The 23,511-nt window shown below is 43.5% G+C and overlaps 1 protein-coding gene across 1 annotated transcript in view; it reads right to left on the minus strand.

Moving 5' to 3' along the window:
- Positions 1–1,069: 1,069 nt before the first annotated feature.
- Positions 1,070–23,511, minus strand: part of RFWD3 (ring finger and WD repeat domain 3) — a 46,920-nt gene continuing 24,478 nt past the window's right edge. The window contains exons 9-13 of the mRNA XM_069087662.1: positions 12,248–12,398; positions 11,670–11,846; positions 6,589–6,803; positions 5,216–5,427; positions 1,070–3,551 (exon numbers count right to left, since the gene is read on the minus strand). Of these exons, the coding sequence (XP_068943763.1) occupies positions 3,408–3,551; positions 5,216–5,427; positions 6,589–6,803; positions 11,670–11,846; positions 12,248–12,398 (899 nt within the window). The 3' untranslated portion in view covers positions 1,070–3,407. The remainder of the gene's footprint in view (positions 3,552–5,215; positions 5,428–6,588; positions 6,804–11,669; positions 11,847–12,247; positions 12,399–23,511) is intronic.

Consider the following 23,511-nt stretch of genomic DNA (forward strand, 5'->3'; position numbering starts at 1 on the left):
GACGTTGTTTCTTTCTTTGTATTTTCAGAACTCAGTATAGTGCCCCGCATTCAGCGAACGCTTGCTTCGTTTCTCAACTGGTTGACCAGCTGCTGGAGTCCACAACACTCTCAACAGAACATTTTCATGTTCTAAAGGAAATCTTGAGGCTTGGCCAGAGAGGGGTGATCAGAGTTGATTAAGGTTGAGGAACCAAAAGGGCAGGAGGGGATGGCTCCATGACCCTTCTACCCACTGTAATACTGCTCAACTGTAAGCTGAAGCATAGTCTCCAAGTATGGCAGAGTCTATGATTAACATCTCACATCTGTATGTTTTACTCCACATTGGTCCTTATCACATCTCAACTGGATGAAATAATCTTTCTAGAGCACAGTGCTCACCATGCCAGGTCCTTGCAAAAAATGCCCGCCATTCTCCACACCCTGCCAGGGGAAATCCAACAGAGACCTTCCCCACTCCCTGGCATTGCAGTGAGGATCCAGTACAGCCCAATGGCGCTTCTAACCTAACACCAGTAACATGATGGCTGATGGTGGTGAAAACTACTGACTCAAACAGTCCTATACAAATGCCAAGGCAGAAGGTATGAAGTTGCTGTGGTCAGCTGCCTCCAGGCTAGGCTCTGTGCTAGGTGAAGTCTGAGGCCCAAGTTCAAATCTCCCCCAGACATCTAGGCACAGTCCTGACCCTGGCTAGGACCCCCTTCACTCTTTCCCATCTAGGTTCCCATGGTCAGGATTCTGGGCACGCCTCTTGGGCATTCCCTAGGAAATAGCTAGCATTTTGAGAACACCTCAGGGAAAACACTTGGAGTCATTTAAGTGGGAAAATACATCAGTAAAATGGACAATTCCAGTAAAAGCTTTAAGAGAAGATTCAGTTAAAAACAACATCACATGCTTTTTAAAAACTTTCATTTTAGACACGGCTGAAGTCAGCATGTATTAAGAGGACATCTCATTAGGAGAGTTTAAAGAACATGGACCTAAATAAGAAGGAAAAATCTACCATGTGGAAACTAAACTTGGAGGGAGAGAGAACACATCAACACGCACAACAACAGACAGAGAGAGCCTACTGTAAATTCTTTATTTTTACATATACACAGAGGACACATAAAGTAAAATTAAACAAAGGTTTCTTAGATCACATAATCTTGTTTTTCCAAGCAAGTATGGACTTAGGCGCAAAACAAGACCCCAAATACTCTAATCCCTGTTGGCTCCAAGATTTAGATGGGAAATAACAAATTAAAATTGTGCCAGATACCACAAAAGATATATACCCTATAGACTCTAGAAGGAGGGATCCTCAGACACAGGCCCTCATGAGAAAGAGGTTCTTAATCTATTTTCTAACTGAACAGCCCTGTGAATAAGTGCAGACCAAATTGTTAGAAGGCTGGAAGGTAGGAGATGCTGGTCCTGTCCACATCACAACATACCTTCATACCAGTCGACAAAGCACCTGATGGTTCTGTCCATAAAGTCCAGAAGAATTCTGTTCCTGTTCCCAACAAAACATTTTGAGGGAGTGCTTAAATTTAGTTATTTGTTTTCCTTAACACTTGCCAGCTAAAAGCCTGAATTCACTGTCACAAATTAAGTAAGCAGGAATTGGCAAAATTTCAACCTTGCCTGCCCAAATCACTTCCTTTTTCTGTCCTTTAGGGGATTCTGAGCCAGAAACTCATCATTTGTTGTACGTAACCTTAGTGCACCTGAACTGTTGGGCAGCTAACTCTGGGGTTACCCAGACACAGAGTACAATCTACAGCCCACCCTTGGTCCCTAGTCAGGGCCTCTCTGAAGACAGAACCTGTGCCCAGTGCCTGCCCTCATCATTTCTGCTAACAGTCTGCTTGCTGAAAGGCCCAATTGAGTGGGTGGTAACTCAAGTTTTGTTCTGCCACCTGGGCCCCAGGCCCAGATTGAGGTAACAATTCCTGATAATCAAAATAGAACAAATGAACCTTATTTGGCTGATAAAAGGGGACTCTTCTCCTTTCTCTCTCATAGATCGGGAAGCTGCGATTTAATGTGTCCCTGAGAAGGGAAGGAAAGGGGCTGATCTGAAGGGTGAGTGGGTCATTTAATTTAGTAAACACTGTAACCTACCACAGGGTGAAGCAGGTTCTTGGAACATTTGGGCCACAGAGCTGCGGCCAACCAAGCTAATGGGAACGATCTGTGCCTAGGGTCTTGGGAGCAGTGCTACCTTATCTTTCCTTAAATTAGGTTAAGCCTCTAGTCTTTGAGAATATTGAAAAAAAAAAATCAGCATTCCAAGCACCACATTTCTCATTTCAGAGGCCTGCACCTGGAAACTTTTCTGATTGGATCACTGGGTTGTTAGCTCAGGCTACAGGAATCCTCCATTAAAGGGATAGAAATATCCAAACTGAATCCTTTTGCAGGATGAAGAAGTGGCTCAAGTCTTTCTGACATAGCAGCAGCTTTTCCTACCATCTGTAAAGATGCCATCATTCTACTGTCAACCCCTTTGGAGAAACAAGCCTGGGTGACAGGGAAGGGTGGAGGGTGTTGGAATCTAGGTGCAGTTTGGGATGGAGAAAGTCACCATCAATACTACACGTACCACAGTGCACCTGGGCTTTACAGACATTTCAAGGAGCAGCACAGTGCTCATTCCCAGGTGTGTATAAATAACAGCTATATTGGGATTTTTCTGATAACAGCTAGCTTGAAGACACCCTTCTGCCCATGCTCCCTGTTTTTGCATCAGCTAAAATTCCCCTCCCTTTGCACCATAGCTGGTTTGCCATTTCTCTGTAGGTTGCTATTGATGGAGAGAAAAGAATTAACCTCAACATCATTCCTGTTGTTTTTCCAACATTTTTTCAAAGGAGGAGGACGACAGCCTTCAGATGCTAAGACAGATTTATCCTGAGATCCCAAGAAGTCTGGCAAATTAAAGTTTCCCCTCCTCCCCTCAACCCACACGTCCCAAGGGGGAGCCACGGAACGCTGCCTCATCCAGAGATGCCCTGTTTCTCAAGAGAACACCTTCATCAGGCTACTTAGTCAATGATAATCCAAGCTTCCTGCATTTCCTAGCACTCCCTTGTGTCTGATCAGAGAGAACGGAACTAGCCAACAGGATTTCTGTAAAGGCAGTCCATGTGAAGCCCAGGGGAAGCTTTCACATACCACACCCCAAAGCCTGATAGACCTTCCCATCCGGAGGCCCTCTGGATACAGCTAGAGGGGGCCAGAGACAGAATACAAATGAAGCCTTGCACAGGAGAAATTCACACTCCCTCTGCCAGTGCGCAGGCTCAGTTTCTAAAGTCAGAATGCTCCAGCTATAACCTGGCCACAAGCCTGTGCCTGCCATGTGCCTGCCAGAGGCTGGGCCCACAGTGCACTGGACATTTACCCTCGTCACTCCCATTTGTGGATGCTGACGGCCTTCTCTGTCAGGGTGGCCAAGTAGTTGTGCTCATTGAATTCGAAGGGGGAGATTGCCAGCACGGGCTGGTCTGCCTGGAGCTTCTGAAGGAGGTTGCCACTGCCTGCATCCCAGATCTGAAAGAAGAGACACACGTGTCAGGTAGCCAACATCAAGCCTGGGTACAGCGGAAGGGGACAGGAAGGACCACAGGGCACAGAGAAGACGCTGCTTCACCTTCCCAGCATCTTATCTCACAATGAGAGGGCCTGCTTTCTGGAAGGGTGTCTGAAGGCCACCTGCCTAGCGGGATTAGGGTAAGGCGGGGAAAGACAGACAGGCAGCTAAGCACCACAGACACAAATGTAGGCAAACAGGGGAGTCTCTCCTCTCCTAACAGGAGAAACCAGCTCTCCAAGAGAAGGCTGCTGGGGAGAAGGCAGAGAAGAGCTGGAACCCAAGTGAGCCTGGCCCGGTGCCTCAGGACACTGGTCTGGGCCAGGCACTTACCCCCACGGAGGCAGGCAATGACAGCCTAAGACTATGCAAGGATCTGAGAGGCTCCCTCCGCCTATGCTGCTGCTACCCCCCACCAGTGGTGGCTGGGATGCCTCCTTCTGCCATTTACCAGATCCAGGGATGTCGTCATCCATAACCAACCTCTCTTTCCAGTAGTGTCAGGAAGAAGTCAAGAGTAGGTCAGTCAGAAAAACTGGGAAATGGCTCCCAGCTCTCACTTGCTATTCAAAACCCAGTGCTTTCTTCTGGATGAGGAACCGAAGGTCCATGGAAAGACCAAGGGCTGAAAATCCCAACCTTGTCCTATGGGTCCAGCAGCACATGGGCTGGGGCCCAGACACTTCTCAGACGTCAAAAGGAAGTGTCCATGCACACTAACACAGGTGAGTCTTGGACATCAGAGGCCTTCCCTGCATTTGAAGAAGTTGGTCACTGCAATGGCACCCCATTAAAAGTACAAACATGACGGATTAAGTTTACATTTACAAATGTCTGCAAGTGCTTCTTGGAAAGGCTTTGGAAATGACTCAGTTTTACACAATATAAAACCATTTCCCAACTCCTCTTATTAGGTGTGGGTAGGGTGGAGAGTAAGGGGAGATGAGAATACAAGAAAGGTGTCTCTTTGCAGAAGACAAACTTCTGATTGCTTCTTTGAAGATAAACTCAAACTTCCTCTAAAACCGTTTCTGGATGTGGAGGTGACCTCAGGCTGTGCTACCCTCTTTGGGAACTTCTCTCAATGAACTCTGGTGGGTAAAAGGTACTGGTGACATTTGACTTTGTGGGCCTGGAGAAGGTGGCCACTGGTCACAGGTTACTCATGAAGCCACTTCCTGAAGCATGGTGGGGCTGTGATCCACCTTGGTACAGGGCACACCCACGGTGACAAGAACCACAAATCTCAGGAGCCCTGAGGTGTGGTGGAGAAGGGATCTCAGATGAATCTGACAGTTCTCCTGGGAGTCCCAGAGCTCCCTCAAGCACTGACTTGACTGCTGCCATCTGAAACATCTGTACGCCCAAGGGCTGTACCTTGAGACACTGGAGGTCAAAGGCTCCTGCTGTTTTCTCCCCAATACTTGTTTGCATTTAAGAATTAACCTTCACTCACAAAGTAATGACGAGACAGAAAGCAGCATATTTGCTACCATTTAGGGAGGCTGCAGGCCTACATAACCAAAATGCAGCTGCAAAATTAACTGAACCTAGAAATCAGGAACAATGATTCCTGGCTTGGAGCTCAACCCTGAAATTGTTGCTTTCGTTTTTAACAACTCACCATGGCAGAATTTGAAGATTCATCACTAGAACACACCAGGATGCTGCCATTCTCTTCTGGGCTCTGGAAGATGGCATTTTTGGTCAGCAGTTTGCAAGTGGGTCCAGCATGGAATGTCTGAATGGGCCGGCACGAAAAGACTGGCTCAGTAGCTTCATTTAAACTGCAGGTCAATTCCAGCAACACACTGCGCACGGAGTTGTGGTTTTTATCTAGGGGAGGAAGAAAGAGCATGTTGCAAGCTGGACCCATCCCATGGAGCATGGCCCTGCACACTCCAGAGAGAATTGGGAAGACCTACTGGAGCCAGGGGACACCATCCAAGAACAAACAAGGCTCAACAGTGCAGCCCAAACTGAACTCAAAAATAAAGTCTGGATGATGAGAAAACAAGAGTTGTCTCTGGTCCTAGTGGAGGAAGTATCTTTTCTACAAACAGCCTTAATTTGCTATGGGAATTTGTCACTCTAAAGGGCTCCAGATGTGAGGGGTGCCTTTAATCTGCGACTTGTTTGCACTACTACAAAGAAGGGAAGTTATTTCAAAAGTGGAACAGCAAAGTCAGGTTTTATGACAAAACTTACAAATTCTCCCTTCTGTTTCTTTTCAAAGTCAATCTTCCAAATGCTCTAAGGAAGGTATCTTTGCTAAATATTCTACAATGGCTAGATCTCTCTTAGACACAGTAAGCCCTAGCACAAAGGACAATTTAACAAGGCAAGAAGTTGCCATGGTTCTGAAATTTTTCCATTTACAATATATTATACCCACTCACAATTAGCAGTGGCTTAGGGATTTCAAAAGCCTGCCTTGCTAACAAGCTGCTATCTGTAATAATAAGTCAGCAAGGGGAAGGGAAGGAGAAAAATTTGGAACTTAATATCTTGTAAAAATGAACGCTAAATTTTTTCTTAATATATAACCAGGGAAATAAATAAAATACGATTTAAATTAAAAAAAAAAAAGCTAGCATTTACAGAGCTATCTTTCTGCTCAGAAGGTTCTTGTTTAATCATGCCCCAGGCACTTCTCTGTGGCCCTGCCCTAGCACTCCAACTTATGAAGTGTCCGACTACTCAGGGGCAGCACTGGCTTAAAAAGAAGTCCCATGGCCCCCAAGTACCCAGTTTACTCCTACAGAGTACCTTTATTATTGGCAGAATCTGGCCACCCTCACACTTAGAAGCAGGGGAAAATGGTCTTTACGCAATGGGATTTTGACCCCATTTTATCTGACATGGTAGAGACAGAAAGGGAACTCCAGGACCCATTTTCAGGTTTAACCTTCATTATTAATTAACATTTTCTCCATCACTTTCTTAAGTGCAGCCCTGACTGTAGTGTCTGTTGATTTCCAAGAAGCCACCACTTACTGGGCCGGTAGGTGACAAGGCAGTGTCCACTGCGACTTTCTGCCTGGAGGTCAGTGCAGCCACCCGGCTCCAGAGGTAGGCTGTGAGGGTCAAAGCAGTTACGGCTGCTCTGTCTCCAGAAGCATGCACCTTCTAAGCTCCCGGCTAATATCCCACCAGCAGGAAATGCCGATGACGCCATCTGTGGTAAGTAGGAGAGCGAGACCAGGGGACACCTGAAGACGGACAAACAACGGTCACCGCTCTGCAGTGAGAAAACAGCTCACAATACTGATAAAAAGAAACAAATAGGAAATAAACTCTTACATAAAAAATCCTTCAAGTATAACAAAACGGAAATAAATGAACGCACCAGAAATGTGTTTGCTGTGTCCCTTTCACAGCCTCAGAGCTGTCTTTGATTCACACAGCCATCCCCCTCTAGCTCAGCCCTGTCCATCTCTCCTTGGGACTATGGCACAGTCCCTGCTAACTGTCTCGCTGCTGTCTGGGGTCTCTCCTCTGCTATCCATGCTCTACAGTGAAGACAAACTCCTGCTGCTCCACACTCTCACACCAGGCGTACTGCACATTCTCTCACATCCCCTCTAGGACCATGCCCAATGGGCTCCAACTCCCACCTCGACACTTGAACAAGGTGTAGACTCGCCTGCACAGTGCAGAGTCCCTGTCCTCCCTCCCAGGGCAGCTGAAGGACAGCCTTTTACAAGAAGCCCGCCCAGACTCCCCCGCAGGTGGGTGCTCTTTCCCTGGACCTGCTGCTCTACCTGAACTAGGCTTCCTCTTAATGAGGATCAGTGCTTCACCTTAGGGTTTCACTTTGCCTCTATCTCCCTCCCTCCTTTTGGTGTCCCTTCGTTTCTCAGAAACACACAGAAGAACCACTTAGTGACTTAAGCAACAGAAGTGTCAGAGTGGCTTCACATTTTGCTAGCAGATAGCTGATCTTTATTTCTGGAATCAGAATTATTTTAAGTATTTAACTTTTTTGCTTGGTAGCTTGTTTTTCAAAGACTTCTGAAGTAGGAGTCAAAATATTTCCCAACTGTCCATTTCTTTCACCAATTCAAAATACTGAATTTTGCAAGGTAATTCTGAATACATGGCCCATTCATTGATTCTTTTTTTTTTTTTTGAGGCAACTGGGGTTAGGTGACCTCCCCAGGGTCACACAGCTAATAAGTGTGTGAAGATGGATTTTTCACTCAGATCCTCCTGACTTCAGAGCTGGTATTCTATCCACTGTACTTTAATACTGTAATATACAACATGTAATTAGTATTAGATATTAATATGTAGAGGTTTTAGTTCCAATTTCTACCAATTATCTCTTGTATTCCTTCAGAAGTCTTCTGTGGTTATAATTAATGCTGCATGATTAGGTAATTTCTGGGGAAAAATTTTTCCCTTATTATATTAAGAATTTAACTATTTAGGCATTAAGGTGTTTAGTTGAAATTTGGATGCCTCCTTGACAAGGGCAAGTATATATGTATATATTGTTGCTTGTTTTTGCTAGCACTGGGAAATGTTTTCTAATGACTTTGTGAATATCTCTTTCAGATGATTTGCTCTGTGTACACTGTCAGGAATGCCAGTCATCAGAGATTGCTGCCTCTATTTTCTACCTCTCTTCCCCTAAGATATGGGGAAAGCCTGGAGCAGGTCCAGGCTCTTGTCTGCACTTACAGTGTGAAGAAATTTCCCGGAGAAGTCAAATGGCTTGTCTGAGGCCACAGAGCCAGCATGTTGGGGGCAGGTCTTGCCTACTGGGTTCCAAAGCCAAGTTCTTTATCCATCATGTCACGGCTGCCACTCAGATCGGCATATTTGTTTAATTCTTTGGACAATTCAGCTGGAGCTTGCATTTCCTCCTGTACATCTGTGTTGGCAGAAATCCCTGTTTGCTGTTATGGCAGTACTTTATGGTTCTGTGAAATCGTCTTCCTAACTTGTCATTTGCTTTACTATTTCTTCCCAATCTTTCCTGAAAGAAGCAACTTTAAATTCAAGCTTTCTTTCTTCTCTCAGATGTTCCACTTTATCTAAGCTCTTCTAGTTGGTCTTGTTCACTTTTTACTAGATTTAACTCCTGTTTACCTCCTTCAAATTCTATCACAGAAGGGGACTCTCTAACCACTTTTTATGCCACAGAGTCACCTTGTTAAATGTACAAAGTGAAATCCAGAGGATGACAGAGGAGACCAATTATTACGAAAGACAGATATCCAAACATCTTAAAATTAAGTTCCAAGCCCCTGGCTAAGCCCCCTGCCACAGCAGAGACCTGCGGGGACAGCCTGGTCCCTTTTGATCTGCTTACTTTTGGTACTTTCTCCTTTTTGGCTGCTTCGTTGTGGGTTTTTGGTTGTCAGATCAGCATTTTCCTTCATCTTGGTTGGCTTTTGTCTCTTTTAAAGCTGTATTTCTTTGCTGTTGTTTCTATTTGTGAAGGGCATGTGAAAAGCTGGGCTCCCTCTGAACAATCCCTCATTCTATCATCTTGCCTGAAAAACCCAATCCATTTATGGATAACAATCAACACAATCAAAGTCAGGGAAAACAAAAGGGTTTGGACAACCACTGGAAGTACTGCCTGCCCCCGCAGGATCAGAGTAGACAGCACAGTGCTAATAACAGTGAACAAAGAAAGAGAGGAGGACTGAACCCAGAGGCCCAGTCTCAGGTGAGTCACTTCCCCTCTGCAGCCTCAGCTTATCCATCTGTAAAACAAGAACCTTTTACAAGACAGCTACTCCTCTGGTGCTCAATCCTATGATCTTGCATTGTACCTAGCTTGACAGAGCTGCCGCGGGAGAGATGAGATCGGCTCACATTCACGGTCCCAATGAGGGAGCTGTGAAGGTGTCAGAGGGCCCCAGTAACTTCCCAAGACCATCTACTGAGTCACGGAGGCGCAGTGGTATCCTCCATAGCCACCCTGGCACAACCGCTGACCCGTCAAGTACAGCTCACACATGAGAGGCACTGGCTGGAGCCCTTAACATCTCCCCATCACAATGATGAATAATAATCAAACATGCTGGCAAGGTACAAAGAACCGGCTGGTCTCTGAAATGAGTCTGGAGCAGACCAGTCTTGGGGACTTTGGCCTGCCCAGTGACTCACCCAATTTCCTTGCTGGTCCTTAGACAGTCCTTATGGGATCTCCCGGGCCTGAGAGACTCTCTCAGCAAAACTCCTTGATGCTGCCACCTGTGACCAATGCTCCCACTTCCCTTTCCTCCATGTATCTTCCAGGGAACTGGTGGTGCCACAGTGTACAAAGCACTGGGCCTGGAGTCAGAGAGACCAGAGTTCAAATCTGGCTGCTGACATTTCCTAGCTGTGTGATGCTTGGCAAGTTATTTAACCTGCTTGCCTCAGTTTCTTCTGCTAGAAAATAGGGATAATAAGAGTACCTACCTCATGGGGTTGTTGTGAAGATCCAATGAGACAATATTTGTAAAAGACACCTGGCACATAGTGAGGGCTACATTAAACACTCATTCCCTTCCTAGCCCTCTGGGCTCTGGCTTTCCCTCAGCCTTCCACTAAAACTGCTCTGCCCAAAGTGGCCAGAGCCAATAGCCTTCTCTCCATCTTCATCCTCCCTGACCTCTCTGCAGCCTCTGAGACTGACTGCAGGTGATGTTTTTCTCCTGGATCACACAAAGTTCTGTGAAATGCGAGCTATTATCATCATAACTATGTGTGTGGTCCATTATAAGGTAAATTCAGGCAAATATCATTCCTGGCCCGGCTGACACCAAAGTTACAAGTTCCCACTTTCCATCCATCCCTTTCACAGAAGGGGACCAATACATTTCAAAGCAGATACTTCTTAATTGAGATAAATTCCAAACAGATCAGTTTTGCTGTGAAGATGCTAAGGTAAGTTATTACTTTACAGTTTCCAAAGAAAGTCCCACCATAATAATGAATTCTTCCTCCTCTGCTTAGTTATTCTGAGGCTACATGAAAAAAACAGCAGTCATTTTTAAGGGAAGAGACATTTGGAAAAACTGGACAAGGATTTCTATTCCTAGGTCTTTTAAAAGCCCCTCCAATCTCAGGGCACATTTGAGAAAACACTGTAGGCAGAGACGATATGGCCATGGGTTCTCTCCCCACCTCCGTGATGATGCATCATCTACACTGTATCCACTAATTGCGGGGTCCCCTGGGGCTCTGGCCCAGACTCCTCTTCTCTCTTCTGTCTACATGCTCCCACCTGGTGGTTCAATAAGCACCTACCCACCCCTGGGTCTCCTGAGCTCCGGGCCTGTTCCACAAATGATTAATTAGGCATTTCAAAGTGGGTGTCCCAGAGGCCTTGAAAATTCAACACCGGCAAACCAGAAGTCATCATCTCCTCTGATGAACTGCCCTCTTTCTGTAGAGGCACAGAAATACTAAAGCCCCAAGCTCACAACTTAGCCCCTTGAGACTCTCCATTCTCACGTCCCTCACAGAGCCAACCAACTGCCCAATCTGATTGTTCTGCCCCACCCCCACCCCCCCAGCCAGGCTCTTGGTGCCTCTACCTGGACTACAGTCAAAGACTAGCCTCTTTTCAGCCTCAAGTGCAATCACATCCATCCCAGAAATGCCAGAGACTCCCTCTAGCCTCCAGGACCTACACCCTAGGCTTGGCATTTATGGCTCCTCATCTGTGATCCTGATGGTCACACTGTTCCCCTTGTGCCCAGGCATGAGCCCTTATGCAGCAGAGAGTTGGCACAATGGATAGAGTCTAGAGTCAGGAAGATCTGAGTTAAAGTCTGGCCACAGGCACATGCTGCGTGACCCCCTGGCAAGTCATTAAAAAAAAAAACTCCATTTGCCTCAATTTCCTCATCTGTAAAATGAGATGATATACCTCCTAGAGTTGTTGTGTGGATCAAGGGTGGTGACAACAGTAAAGCAATGAGCGCCGCATCTGGCACACAGTAAGCGCTATGTAAGTGTCAGAAGTGTCAGTACCACCACCATCATGATTAAGGACTCAGCGATAAAAACAAAAGCAGCAACAGGAAAGACAGCCACGAGGAGAAAGAACACAGAAGCAGCTTTGCTACCTGGATTTCTGAGGAACCAGCTCCTGGACGTGGGAGCTGGTGTCTCTGAGATCATACACCAGAATGGAGCCGTTGACCAGCCCAGCATAGATATAGTTTTCATCATCGAGGCACCAGCAGCAGCTCCAGACTGCACGCCCGGTGTGGTACGTCTGCACCACTGTGTTGGTCTCCAGGCTTTGGGGAAGAGGGTAAAGTGATGAGTAGACACAACTTAGAATGACTCTCATGCATTAAGTACAGACTGTCAACATCGATGAGCCTCATTAAGGCCACTCTGAGAAACCAGATTCACTCTCATTTTATCCTGAAAGACCCTCCCCCAGCCACCCCAGGACCCCTTTGATTTCAAAACAAATTAAGTGGGTTTTTCCTTAGTACAGATTTCCTTTCTTTGGTGTCATACTGGGATCAAAGGGTAAGATGCAGAGAATGAGGCATTTAAGACTAACAGTGAGTGCTGAATTCACTGGACCACAGCATCACGATAAAGTGGCCGAGGCTCAGGGAGCAGGCTCCCGCCCCGCCTCGCTCCCTGGCCCTGGTTGAAGCTCATCTCCCTTCCCAGAAAACCACACCTCGTCAGCTTGAGGGTGTTGTCCAGCGCCGCTGACAGCAGCCAGCTGTTGGGCCTGCTGTGGAAGGCTAGTCCCCGGATCTCCCGGCTGTGCATGGGGACGTACTGACTGCTCTTCATATCTGCCATGCTGATCATCTTCACGCCGAAGCCTGCCAAAGAAATGAAGATGGGAAAGTCCATGATGAGAGGCGCTCCTATCCCACCAGGATTCTTCACACATCCGCCTCTCTGAGCACCAATGTGAGAGAAGAGAATTCAGGTGTCACCAGAAGTAGAATGGAGGGAGAGGAGCCAGAGATCAACAGCAACAGACTTTCAAAAGGCCCTGGACTATGTCTGGTAAAGCCCCCAAATAGAAATTACTTAGGAAAGAATGTGTTATCTGATAAAAACTGCTGGAAAAAAAAAGGAAAGCAGTCTGGCAGAAACTAGGCTTAGACCATCACTTTACATTATCCTCTATGCTGCATTCTAAATGGATAAGTGGCCTGAGTATTGAAGATCATACCATAAAAAAGAAAAAGAGAAGCAGGTCGTCTATCTCCATAGCTATGGGCAGGAGACAGGCAATCCCCAAACCAGATCACTTTGATTGTACGAAACCGAAAAGCTCCTCCACAAAAAATGAATGCCTTTAGCATGAGTAAACAGTTGAGTGGGAAAAGAAATTTTTGTATCACATTTTTCAGAGAAGGGTTTGGTATCTGAGATATATGGGGCAGCAAGGCTCTGAGTCTATATCCAATCTCAGACACTTACTAGTTGTGTGACCCTGGGCAAACGCGCTTAACCCCACCTGCCTCAGTTTCTCCATCTGTAAAATGAGTTGGTGAAGAAAACAGTAAACTACTACAGTATTTTTGCAAAGAAAACCCCAAGTAGGGTCTTGAAGGGTCAGATACGACTAAACAACAAATCCTAGATATGTAGACAAGTAATAGAAATAGAAGACCAAAAACCATTCCCCAATAAGAGGACAAAGAACATAAACAATCTTCTAAAGACCTGTGAACTTTCAACAATCACACAAAAGGATGCTCCAAATAACAAGCAAAAAATAAAAGTGCACACTTAAAATGACCTTCAAACTCAGCAAAGCAGCAAAGATAACAAAGATAGCAAAGATGGGAACAGTCAATGCTGGAGGGAAAGGATGAGGAAACACTGTGCATTGAAGCACTGCTGGTGGGGCCGTGAATTAGCTCAGCCATTCTGGAAAGCAAATAAAGGGGTGCAGTTGTCTAGACAGATCTGGTCTGGGACCAGGAGTATTCCACTACTTGCGTCAAGCCCAAGAAGGTCAGTGAAACAATGTCATCACAGATGAAGCCCATGGACCGGAGAACGTCTAAACAAGCTGTGATACCTGAAGGTAAGAAGTGATGAATGGGATGAAACAGAAGAAGCACAGGGGAACCTGTATGAGATGAGGCAGAGTCAAACAGGGTCAAGGAACCAACATACACAATGGCTACAGCAATGGAAATGGAAAGAACACCACTGAAAGACAAGCAAGAGTGAAGACCGTGCAGTTACTGAGAACAAACCTGGCCCCAAAGAAAAGAAGAGATGGGGGCCATGGCGGGGAAACACTGCATGTGTTTTCAAGCTTTTTCGATGTAATGATTTTGCTTATTTTTTTCTCTTCTTAAAACAAAACAAAACAAACCACTCTGTTATATGGGGTTATTCTGAGAGGTGAGAGAGATAATACAGGGAGAAATTTAGGCGACCTAAAAACAATCATTTATTTTTAAAATAAAGGAATGCAGAAGCAAAACCCACCTAGCCAATCAAATTAAGAAAATAACAGCTGCGAACACCTGTCGCACATCAAGGTCTTGGCGGTGGATGCCATGTGAGGGATGGGGTCTCACCCAGTCCCATTCAATGCTGGTGGATCTAAATCACACCATGAAGACAAGAGTAATAAGGACTCAGGTTGAAGAGAAGCTGAATCTCACAATGCTCTAGACTGTAAGCACGTCTTATCTATCTGTATTTAGTCCCAATGTCTATCACGTCGGCTTACTAAATGTTTGTGAATCCATCCTTGAGCTTTCCAATTAAGGAGATCCAGTTGAAAGAATCAAAGGAACCTCACATATCCCTCAAAAGACAACAAAGGCAAAAATCAAAGAGAAGAAAATTGGTTTAAAAAAAAAAAACTACAAGAAAACTGAAACAGCTAAAATAGAAAATAAGCACAGTGAAGAAAAGTGGCAGTACAATATAAAAAAACCGTAAAGCAATTAAACCAGCTAAATTGCCAAAGCAATGCATAATGAAAAAGAAGTCATATTAAAAACGGGTAAATGGTACATTCAAAGAAATTAGGCAAAATTAATGCTGGAAAGAAAACCATAAGGCTAAAATAAAGATTTTGAAGAATTTTAAAAATCCAGGGGGAAATCAAGCTAGAATTAAAAGATGCTTAAAAAAAAATAAAAAGATTGGGAGCAAACAATGAAGAAAACCAATATGGAGGCTCTAAATAGAAAACTTCCTCTCTTCCTCCCACCAAAAAAAAAGTCCATGATGGACAAGAGATTTACCACTGGAAAAAACAGAATTGTGCACAACACAGAGCAGCTGGAAATAAAAATAAAATAAAATCTTAGAAATAAAATAATCATACTTTTCAGAGCTAAGATGGTGGAGTAAAGGCAGCAACCCAGATGAACCGTCCCAGAATTCTCCTCCAAAAAACTTTAAAATAATGCCTCAAATGAAATTGTGGAGGGGCAGAGTCAAATAAAGGTTGGGGTAAGACATTTTTCTAGCCTAAGACAACTCAGAAGGAGAGGTGGGGGACTGGTGGGCCTTGGAGGCAGATGCAACAATGATAGCAGAAGCTTTAGGAGCTCAGTCCACACACAGTAAAGGACTTGGCCAACTAGTCACAAAAGAATCACAAAGGACTCACCTTCTGCTGGGTCTGGGTACAGCTGGCCCTGACTGGCAGCCCTACTGCCCATACACAGTTCTGGGTCATAGTTCCAAGGCAAAGAGAATGCTAGTGTTTGCAGTTACAAGGTAGTAGGGGACTTTCCTGGGTAAACACCAGAATTTAGACCAAGAGAGCAGTGACCACACTTCTTTCTGGATTACCCCACCTTGGAAACACTGAAAATTTACAAATCCCAAGAAATAGCTCTGAAAGTAGCAGCATGAAAAGGCTTGAAGCTTAGGACAGTACCTTCCCACCCTGAGAGAAATGAATTGGAAAAAAAAGGCAAACAATAACAACAAAAAAGAACTTGACCATAAAAAGCTAGTCTGGTGGGAGGGAAGACCAAGTAAAATACCAAGTTGGTTTAATGTTTTTTTTCTTTCAATTTTCAAATGCTTTATTAACTTCTGATTTACATCATTAATTTCCTCCAGACTTTGAGTTACAAATTTTCTCTCTGTTTTTCCCCTACCCACCACCCCAGAACAGCAGTCCCACAGGATATCCACTCCTCCAATCTGCTCTCTTCCATATCCCCTTAGAATTTTCCAGGAGGGCATGGTAGATCTCTATGCCCCAGTGCCTGTATATCTTCTTTCCCAATTACATGTAAGATAGTATTAATAACAGTATATATGTATATATAATTTTAAACATTTGATTTCAAAACTTTGAATTCCAGATTCATTCCCTTCCTCCCTTGTCACCCACCCTTATTGGTAAGATAAGCAGTTCAGTATAGATTGTACATGAGTAGCTAATGCAAAACATTAACATAGTAGATATATTGTAAAAGACTGACTATATTTCCCTTCCTCCTATCCCACCACCCACTTGTTCTATTCTCTACTTTGATCCCATCCCTTTTCAAAACTGAGTGCTTCCAACTTCCCTCCCTCCCAGCCTGCCCTCTCTTCCATCATCCCCCCTCTCATCCCCTTCCTCCTACTCTCCTGGAGGGTGAGATACCCCATTTAGTATATTTCATTCCCTCCCTGAGCCAAATTCAGTGAGGATAAGGTTGACCCATTCCCTTTTGCCTTCCTATTCTTCCCCTCCATTATAACTCTTTACCCTTGCCTCTTCTTTATGAGACAGTTTACCCCATTCTGTCTCTCTCCATCTCCTCTCATTATATTCCTTTCTTACCTCTTAATTTCTCCTTTTAAGTATCATCCCTTCCTATTAAATTGGCCCCATGCCCTCTATCTATGTATACCTGTTAGCATATATACACACATTCACACATGTATTCATATGCCCATATACCCTCCGATATAGACATATATATATATTTCTATTCCCTTCAACTATTTTCATACGGGAAAATGTTTCATCAGTTACAATTATTGTTTTTCCATGTAGGAATGTTGATAGTTCAACTTTGATCAGTGGCTTATGATTTCTTTTCCCTGTTTACCTTCTCAAGCTTCTCTTGCTTCTTGTATTTGAAAGTCAAATTTTCTATTCAACTCTGGTTTTTTCAGTGAGAATGCTTGAAAGTCCTCTATTCCACTGAATGACCATATTTTCCCCTGAAAGATGATACTCAATTTTGCTGGGTAGGTGATTCTTGGTTTTAATCCCAGCTCCTCTGCCCTCCAGAATATCCTATTCCAGGCCCTTGGATTCCTCAGTGTAGAAGCTGCCAGATCCTATGTTATTCTGATTGTGTTTCCACAATATTCAAATTGTTTCTTCCTGGCTGCTCGTAATATTCTCTCCTTGATCTGGGAACTCCGGAACCTGGTTATAATATTTCTAGGAGTTTTCTTTTTGGGATCTTTTTCAGAAGGTGATCAGTGGATTCTTTCAACCTCTATTTTACCTTCTGGTTCTAAAACATCAGGGTAATTTTCCTTGAGAATTTTTTGGAGGATGATTTTTAGGTTCTTTCCCTGATCATGGCTTTCAAGTAGTCCAATAATTTTTAAATTATCTCTCCTGGATCTATTTTCCAGGTCAGTGGTTTTTCCCATGAGATATTTCACATTGCCTTCTATTTTTTCATTTGTTTGGATCTGTTTAACAGCATCTTGATTTCTCTTAAAGTCACTAGCTTTCCTTTGCTCCAATCTAAATCCGAGGGAACAATTCTCCTCATTGAGCTTTTGAGATTCTTTTTCCATCTGGCAAATTCGGCTTTTCAAGGCATTCCTCTCCTCATTGCCTTTTTGAGCCTCTTTTGCCAATTAGTCAGTCTGTTTTTCAAGGTGTGATGTTCCTCTGTGAGGTTGTTGACTCTCATTTCGTAATTTTCTTGCATCGCTCTCATTTCTCTTCCCAATTTTTCCTCCACTTCTCTTATCTGCTTCTTAAGGTCCCTCTATGGCCTGTAACCAGCTCGTATTTTCCTTTGAAGCTTTTGGTGCAGAAGTTCTGACTTCACTGTCTTCCTCCTGTTCTATGCTTTGCTCCTTTTTGTCCCCAAAATAGGGTTCTAATGTTGGAATCTTCTGTTTGTTTTGCTTCCTTTGTTTGGTCATGTCGCCCCTCAGTTACATGACCCCTGGGCTTTTTGCCACAGTAGGACTCTGCCACCAGACAGGGGAGCTTTTGTCCCAAACGCTGGAGTTTTCTCAACTGCCAGAGGTATTAGTTGGGTGCCCTGAGGCCTCCACACGCTCTGGCAAGCTGGTCACGCACCCCAGAACCTCCACCGTAGACCGCAATCCAGATCCAAGCAGGTTAAAGCAAGAGCAATTACCCCTCAGACTCTTGGTCCCCCTACAATCTATAGGCCAGGAGCTGAAGCTGCAACATGGCGCTGGCTGGCTATGCCGGCGTCTCAGCGGCTTCTCATCCTGGGAGCAAAAGCTGATGCACTCCCACCTACTGGGTCCCAAAGTCCAGACTGCACTGACCTCTCACTTTGTCCTTCACATCTATGTGTTGATGAATCTGGAAGTGGCCACAGCTGCTGGTGATCTGGAGTCCCTCCAGCCAGTGGCTGGTCAAGCCTGCCCTGGGGCTAAAACCTCGGCTGGCGAGTGGCTGGGCTTGGCTCCCAGAGCAATGCGCTGACCTATGCCTGCTGGGCTGTCCCCAGTGGGAGGTTAGCTTCTCTGTGTCATTTTGTGGGTTCTGTAGCTCCAAAGTTTGTTTAGAGTCCCCTTTTACATGGATTGGGGAAGGTGGAAGTTGGAGCCCAGCAGAGGTCCTGCTTCTACTCCGCCATCTTGACTCCCGAGTTGGTTTAATGTTAAAGGAGGCACAAAAATTCACTGAAGAAAATAACACCTTAAATAATGGAATTGACCATTTAGCAAATTGATAAAAACTTACTGAAAAATTCCTTAAAATTAAAATACCTTAAAAAAATATTATCAATAGACCTGAAAAATAAATTGAGGAAAGAATTTAAGAATCTTTGGCCTTCCTAAAATCCTTGATAAAAAAAAAAAAGAGCCTAGACATCATATTTCAAGAAATTATCAAGGAACTTGTATTGATATCTTAAATACAGAGTGTAAAATAGAAACTGAAAGAATCTACTGACCACCTGCTGAAAGAGATCCCAAAATGAAAACTCTCAGAAATATTACTGACAAATTCCAGAGTTCCAGGTCAAGGAGAAAATACCACAAGCAGTCAGAAAGAAATAATTCAAATACTGTGGAGCCATGGTCAAGATCACAAAAGATTTAGCAGCTTCCACATTAAGGAATAGAGGGCTTGGAATATGACATGCCAGAAAACAAAGAATCTAGAATTATAACCAAGCATAATAACCTCTCAAACAAAACTGAGTATAATCCTTCAGGGGAAAAAGTGGAAATTAAATGAAAAAGGACAGGGAACTTTTAAGCATTCCTCATGAAAAGAAGAGAGCTGAACAGAAAATTTAACTAACACAAGACTCAAGAGAAGAATAAAAAGGTAAACAAGAAGGAGAAATCATATGGGAGTCAATAAAGTTAAAGTACCTGGGAAGATGATACATGTGACTCCTAAGAATCTTGTCATTATTAGGATAGTGAGGAGTCTACATAGATACAGGGCATGGGTAGGATGGTCTCCAAAATAAGAAATGGGTGAGAGAAGGAAATACTGAGAGAAGAGGAAAAGGAGGGGCAGAATGGGGAAATATTTGCAATTAAAAGAGGCGGACAGGAAGTGAAGCAGAAAATTGGGGTGATGGTGGTAAGCAAAGCTTGAACTTCACTTTCATCTGAATTGGTTCAAAGAAGGTAGAATATATATACACACTGAGTTGGATAGGAAAATCTATTTTATCCAACAGAGAAGTAGAAGGGGATAAGACAAGGGGATAAGACAAGATGATAAATAAAAGGTAGGGTGGATTAAGAAGGCCACGATCATAAGCAAAACAGACTTTTAAGAGAAGGAACAGGATAAAAAGAGAAAGAAAGATAAACAGAAGAAATGGGATAGAGAGAAATACAGTTAGTAATAATAACTATGAATACGAATGGGATGGAACTCACCCATAAAACAGAAGTGGACAGCAGAATGGATTAGAAACCAGAGTCCAACAATATGTTGTTTACAAGAAACAAACTTCAAACAGAAAGACACACAGAGTTAAAATAAAGGGCTAGAGTAGAATCTTATCTGCTTCTGCTAAAGCAAAAAACGCAGGAGTAGCAATCATGATCTCAGACAAAGCAAAAGTAAAAATGGACCTAATTAAAAGAGACAATCAGGGAAACTCCATTTTGCTATAAAGGTACCACAGGGAGGGGTGGCTAGGTGGTGCAGTAAATAGAACACTGGCCCTGGAGCCAGGAGGACCTGAGTTCAAATCTAGCCTCAGACACACATACAAAAACTAGCCGTGTGACCTTGGGCAAGTCACTTAACCCCAAGTGCCCTCCAATAAAGCAAAAAAAAAAAAAAAAAAAGTACCATAGGCAATGAACATCAAAAATTTTTGCAGCAAATATCTCTGATAACGGTCTCATTTCTCAAACATATAGGTAACTGAGTCTAATTTATAAAAAAAAATTATTTTGCAAACCGATAAACTGTCAAGGGACATGAGCTGGCAGTTTTCAGAAGTAATCAAAGCTATCTATGATCATATAAAAAATGCACTATTGATTAGAGATATGCAAATTAAAACAACTCTGAGGTACCACCTCACACCTATAAGAAATGACAAATGTTGGAGAGAATGAGAAAAAAACAGGTATAGCAATGAATTGTTGGTGGAATTGTGAATTGGTCCAGCCATGCTGGAGAACAATCGGACAGGACTATAATGTGAACAATTCAGAAAGGACTATAAAACCATACCCTTTGATCCAGCAATACCACTTTGAGGTCTATACCTCAAAGAGATCAAAGAGAAAGGAAAAGGAGCTATATATACAACAATATTTGTAGTAACTTTTTTCTGTGGTGGCAAAGATTTGGAGATTGGGGAATGGCTGAACAAGTTGTGGTATATGATTGTGATGGAGTACTACTGTTTTACAAGAAACAATAAGTGGGATGGTTTCATTAAAACATGAGAAGACCTTTATGAACTCATGCAAAGTAAGTAGAAGTAAGTAGAACTAGGAAATCATTGTGTACAGTAACAGCAACATTTGTAATGATAATCAACTATGGAAGACTTAGCAGCTCTGATCAATATAATGCCAACACAATTCCAAAGGACTTATGATGATAAAATGCTATCCATGTTCTGACAGGGAACTGTTGAACTCTGAGTGCAAAGTGAAGTACAATTTTCTCACTTTATTATTTTTCCTAATATGGCTAATATGGAAATATGTTTTGCATGATCATAATGCTTTCCTTCTGTTAGTGGGGGAAGAACAGGAGTGGACAGAATTTGGAACTCAAAATTCTAAAAAATTAAAAAAACTAACTGAAAAAAAAAAAAGAAAACCTGTACAAGTGACAGACCAAGAGGAGAGATAATGAGGCAATAATCCTTCTAGGGGCACTAATATCCATGTCCCACAAAATCTGGGGAAAAAGAATATGAACATTTTGTTTCAAGCAATTATTAAACAAAATTTCCCAAGACGGAACAAATAATTGGTAAAGTACATACAGGAGGAAATCACAGGATCCTGACAAGGAAGAACCCAGGGTTCAGCACTCCTTGACGCATTCTAGTTAACTATCAATATTGCAATACTAAGGGGAAAACATTTCAGTTTTTTACAGGAGATACAGCAATCAGTGGCCAAGGAACAATCTGCATCCCAGTGGACTCCTTCCACCTTGCACCTTTCCTTCTACCCCCTTATTCAAGGACAAGGGACAATTAACAACTAGGGGTCACGAACCCACAACTATCTTGCAAAATACAGTATGCTTCTGAAGGTAAAAGAAACATTACAACTAGGATATGTTAAAGAGAGACATAAATACTTCAAGGAATTCTGAGCAAAAATCAGGTCTCCCAACCAAAAAAGATAAGTATTTTTAAAAGTTGTACTTTTCAACATAAGTATTTTAAAATTTACATTCTCCGATCAGACAAACTAGTTGCTAGCAAAATATAGTAACACTCAGAGCATTGTGGGGCTAAATCATGAACTGTTTGGGAATGGTATTCCATAGCAACAGAGAAATAAAAAGAAGAAGAGGAGAGTGAAAGAATTAAGAAAGAGAAAGAGGAAGAAACTAACCCTAAAGTGAAGCTCTTGCCAGGGCTAAGTCCAAGTTAAAGAAACCATCATACCTATTAGTATAAGACAGGAAATTCATTTACAGTGATTTTTGTTAAATTTAGGAAAAGAGGTTTCCTTCGTAAAGGCCAAATAACAAGAGGAAAGAGAATCACAGAATAGATGAAAAAACAGTAGGTAACTATATGCTGTTTACAGGAGAAATATTTAAACAGACTCAAAATGAAAAAGTGGCTTAACATTCCCCTTGCTCCTCCCAAATCATGAGAAGTCAGCATAGAGCTAAAGAGAGCAGCATGAAAAGAAATAAAAAATAAAATTAGATTGTACTAAAAGGATCTCTCTATGATGAGTTAGTAAGAGGTACCCACAAGCCCTGCTGTTTCACAACCTCTCCGTCATCCTTCTCTCCATGACCACAGCTACATAGCTACCCACTTAGTTCAGTCCTTCATCCCTTCTTGCCTTGATTCTGGCAACTGCCTCCTGATGGAGGGTTGAGTGTCTCCCCACTCCAGTTCATCCTTCTCATGGCTGCTGCCAAGCACACATCTGACCAGGTGACCCCTCCTCACCTAATTCCAGGGGCTTTCTACTACCTCTAGGCTAAGATATAAACTCCTGCTCAGCTCATAAAACTCTTCACAACCTGGTACCACCTCCCTTTCCAGTCAAACCAGCCTTCACCCTCTTCCTTACCTCCTCCATTACTTCATCAGTCTCTGACTTCACACAGGCTGTCCTCCCATGATTGGGATGCCCTTGCTCCCTCCCTCCCCTCATAAAGTCCTTCTGTTCCCTTAGGACGAAGCTCAGGTGCCATATTCTGACATGAAGCCTTTCCTGATCACCCCTCTGTAACGGAAATGCAAATTTAAAGATCTTCCCTGCCCCTAGGCTAAAGTGCACCTGGAGCCTGGGGTGTGAGGCTTGTTTTTCAGTAGATACTTTTTGATTGGCCAGTGGGTCCAGAAGGTTGTTACATTCTCTGAGCCAGGAGAAGGCTATATAAGCCCTGATGTGAGGCTTTGTTTTGGGGGCTCACTTTGAGAAGTGTTCTGTGATTTGATCAGATGAGACTCTGGGAAGCCTTTGTTGAGAGCCCCCTGGCTTTGAAAAACCCAGATGTTGATTTGGTATGGATGTAATGGTTGGACAGTTTGGAAACCTGTCTATCTGAACTGTTTCTCTTGTTTCTCTGTCTTGATAATTCTGTCTGTATACTCTGAAGCTCGTGGTGCTGACCTTTTCCTCCTGAACTAGGTAAATGATACATATTTGACTGATTAAAGTAAGCCTGTTAACCCATTTTGAGTTGCTTTCCTTTAACAAACCAGATCTAAGAACCTGTGTTGGCAGCCACCCTGGGGACGCTGGGGTGCTTGCTGCTACACCCTCCTTCATGTTGCTATCTGTATTTTTATATGTACTTGTTATCTCCCTTGTTAGGAGGACCACTCACTGCAAGTAGGGATCATTTGATTCTTCGTACTTGTGTCCCCAAAGCACAGTGCGGTGCCTGGCACATAGTAGATGCCTGCTCAAATGACAATGCCATCTCTATCTCCGAACTGGGGAATGGCTGAATGATTATGGTATATGGACTAAGTATGCACTGGGTGAAAAGGACGGACTAGTCGTTCCCTAAAGCACAGGAGGACTGGAATGAACGATGGCAGAGTGAAACAAGCCAGACTG

The sequence above is a fragment of the Petaurus breviceps genome, unplaced genomic scaffold (assembly GCF_028583685.1).
Source record: "Petaurus breviceps papuanus isolate PSGF00001 unplaced genomic scaffold, PetGlider_PUasm1.0 182, whole genome shotgun sequence".
In the NCBI taxonomy this organism is placed as follows: Eukaryota; Metazoa; Chordata; class Mammalia; order Diprotodontia; family Petauridae; genus Petaurus; species Petaurus breviceps.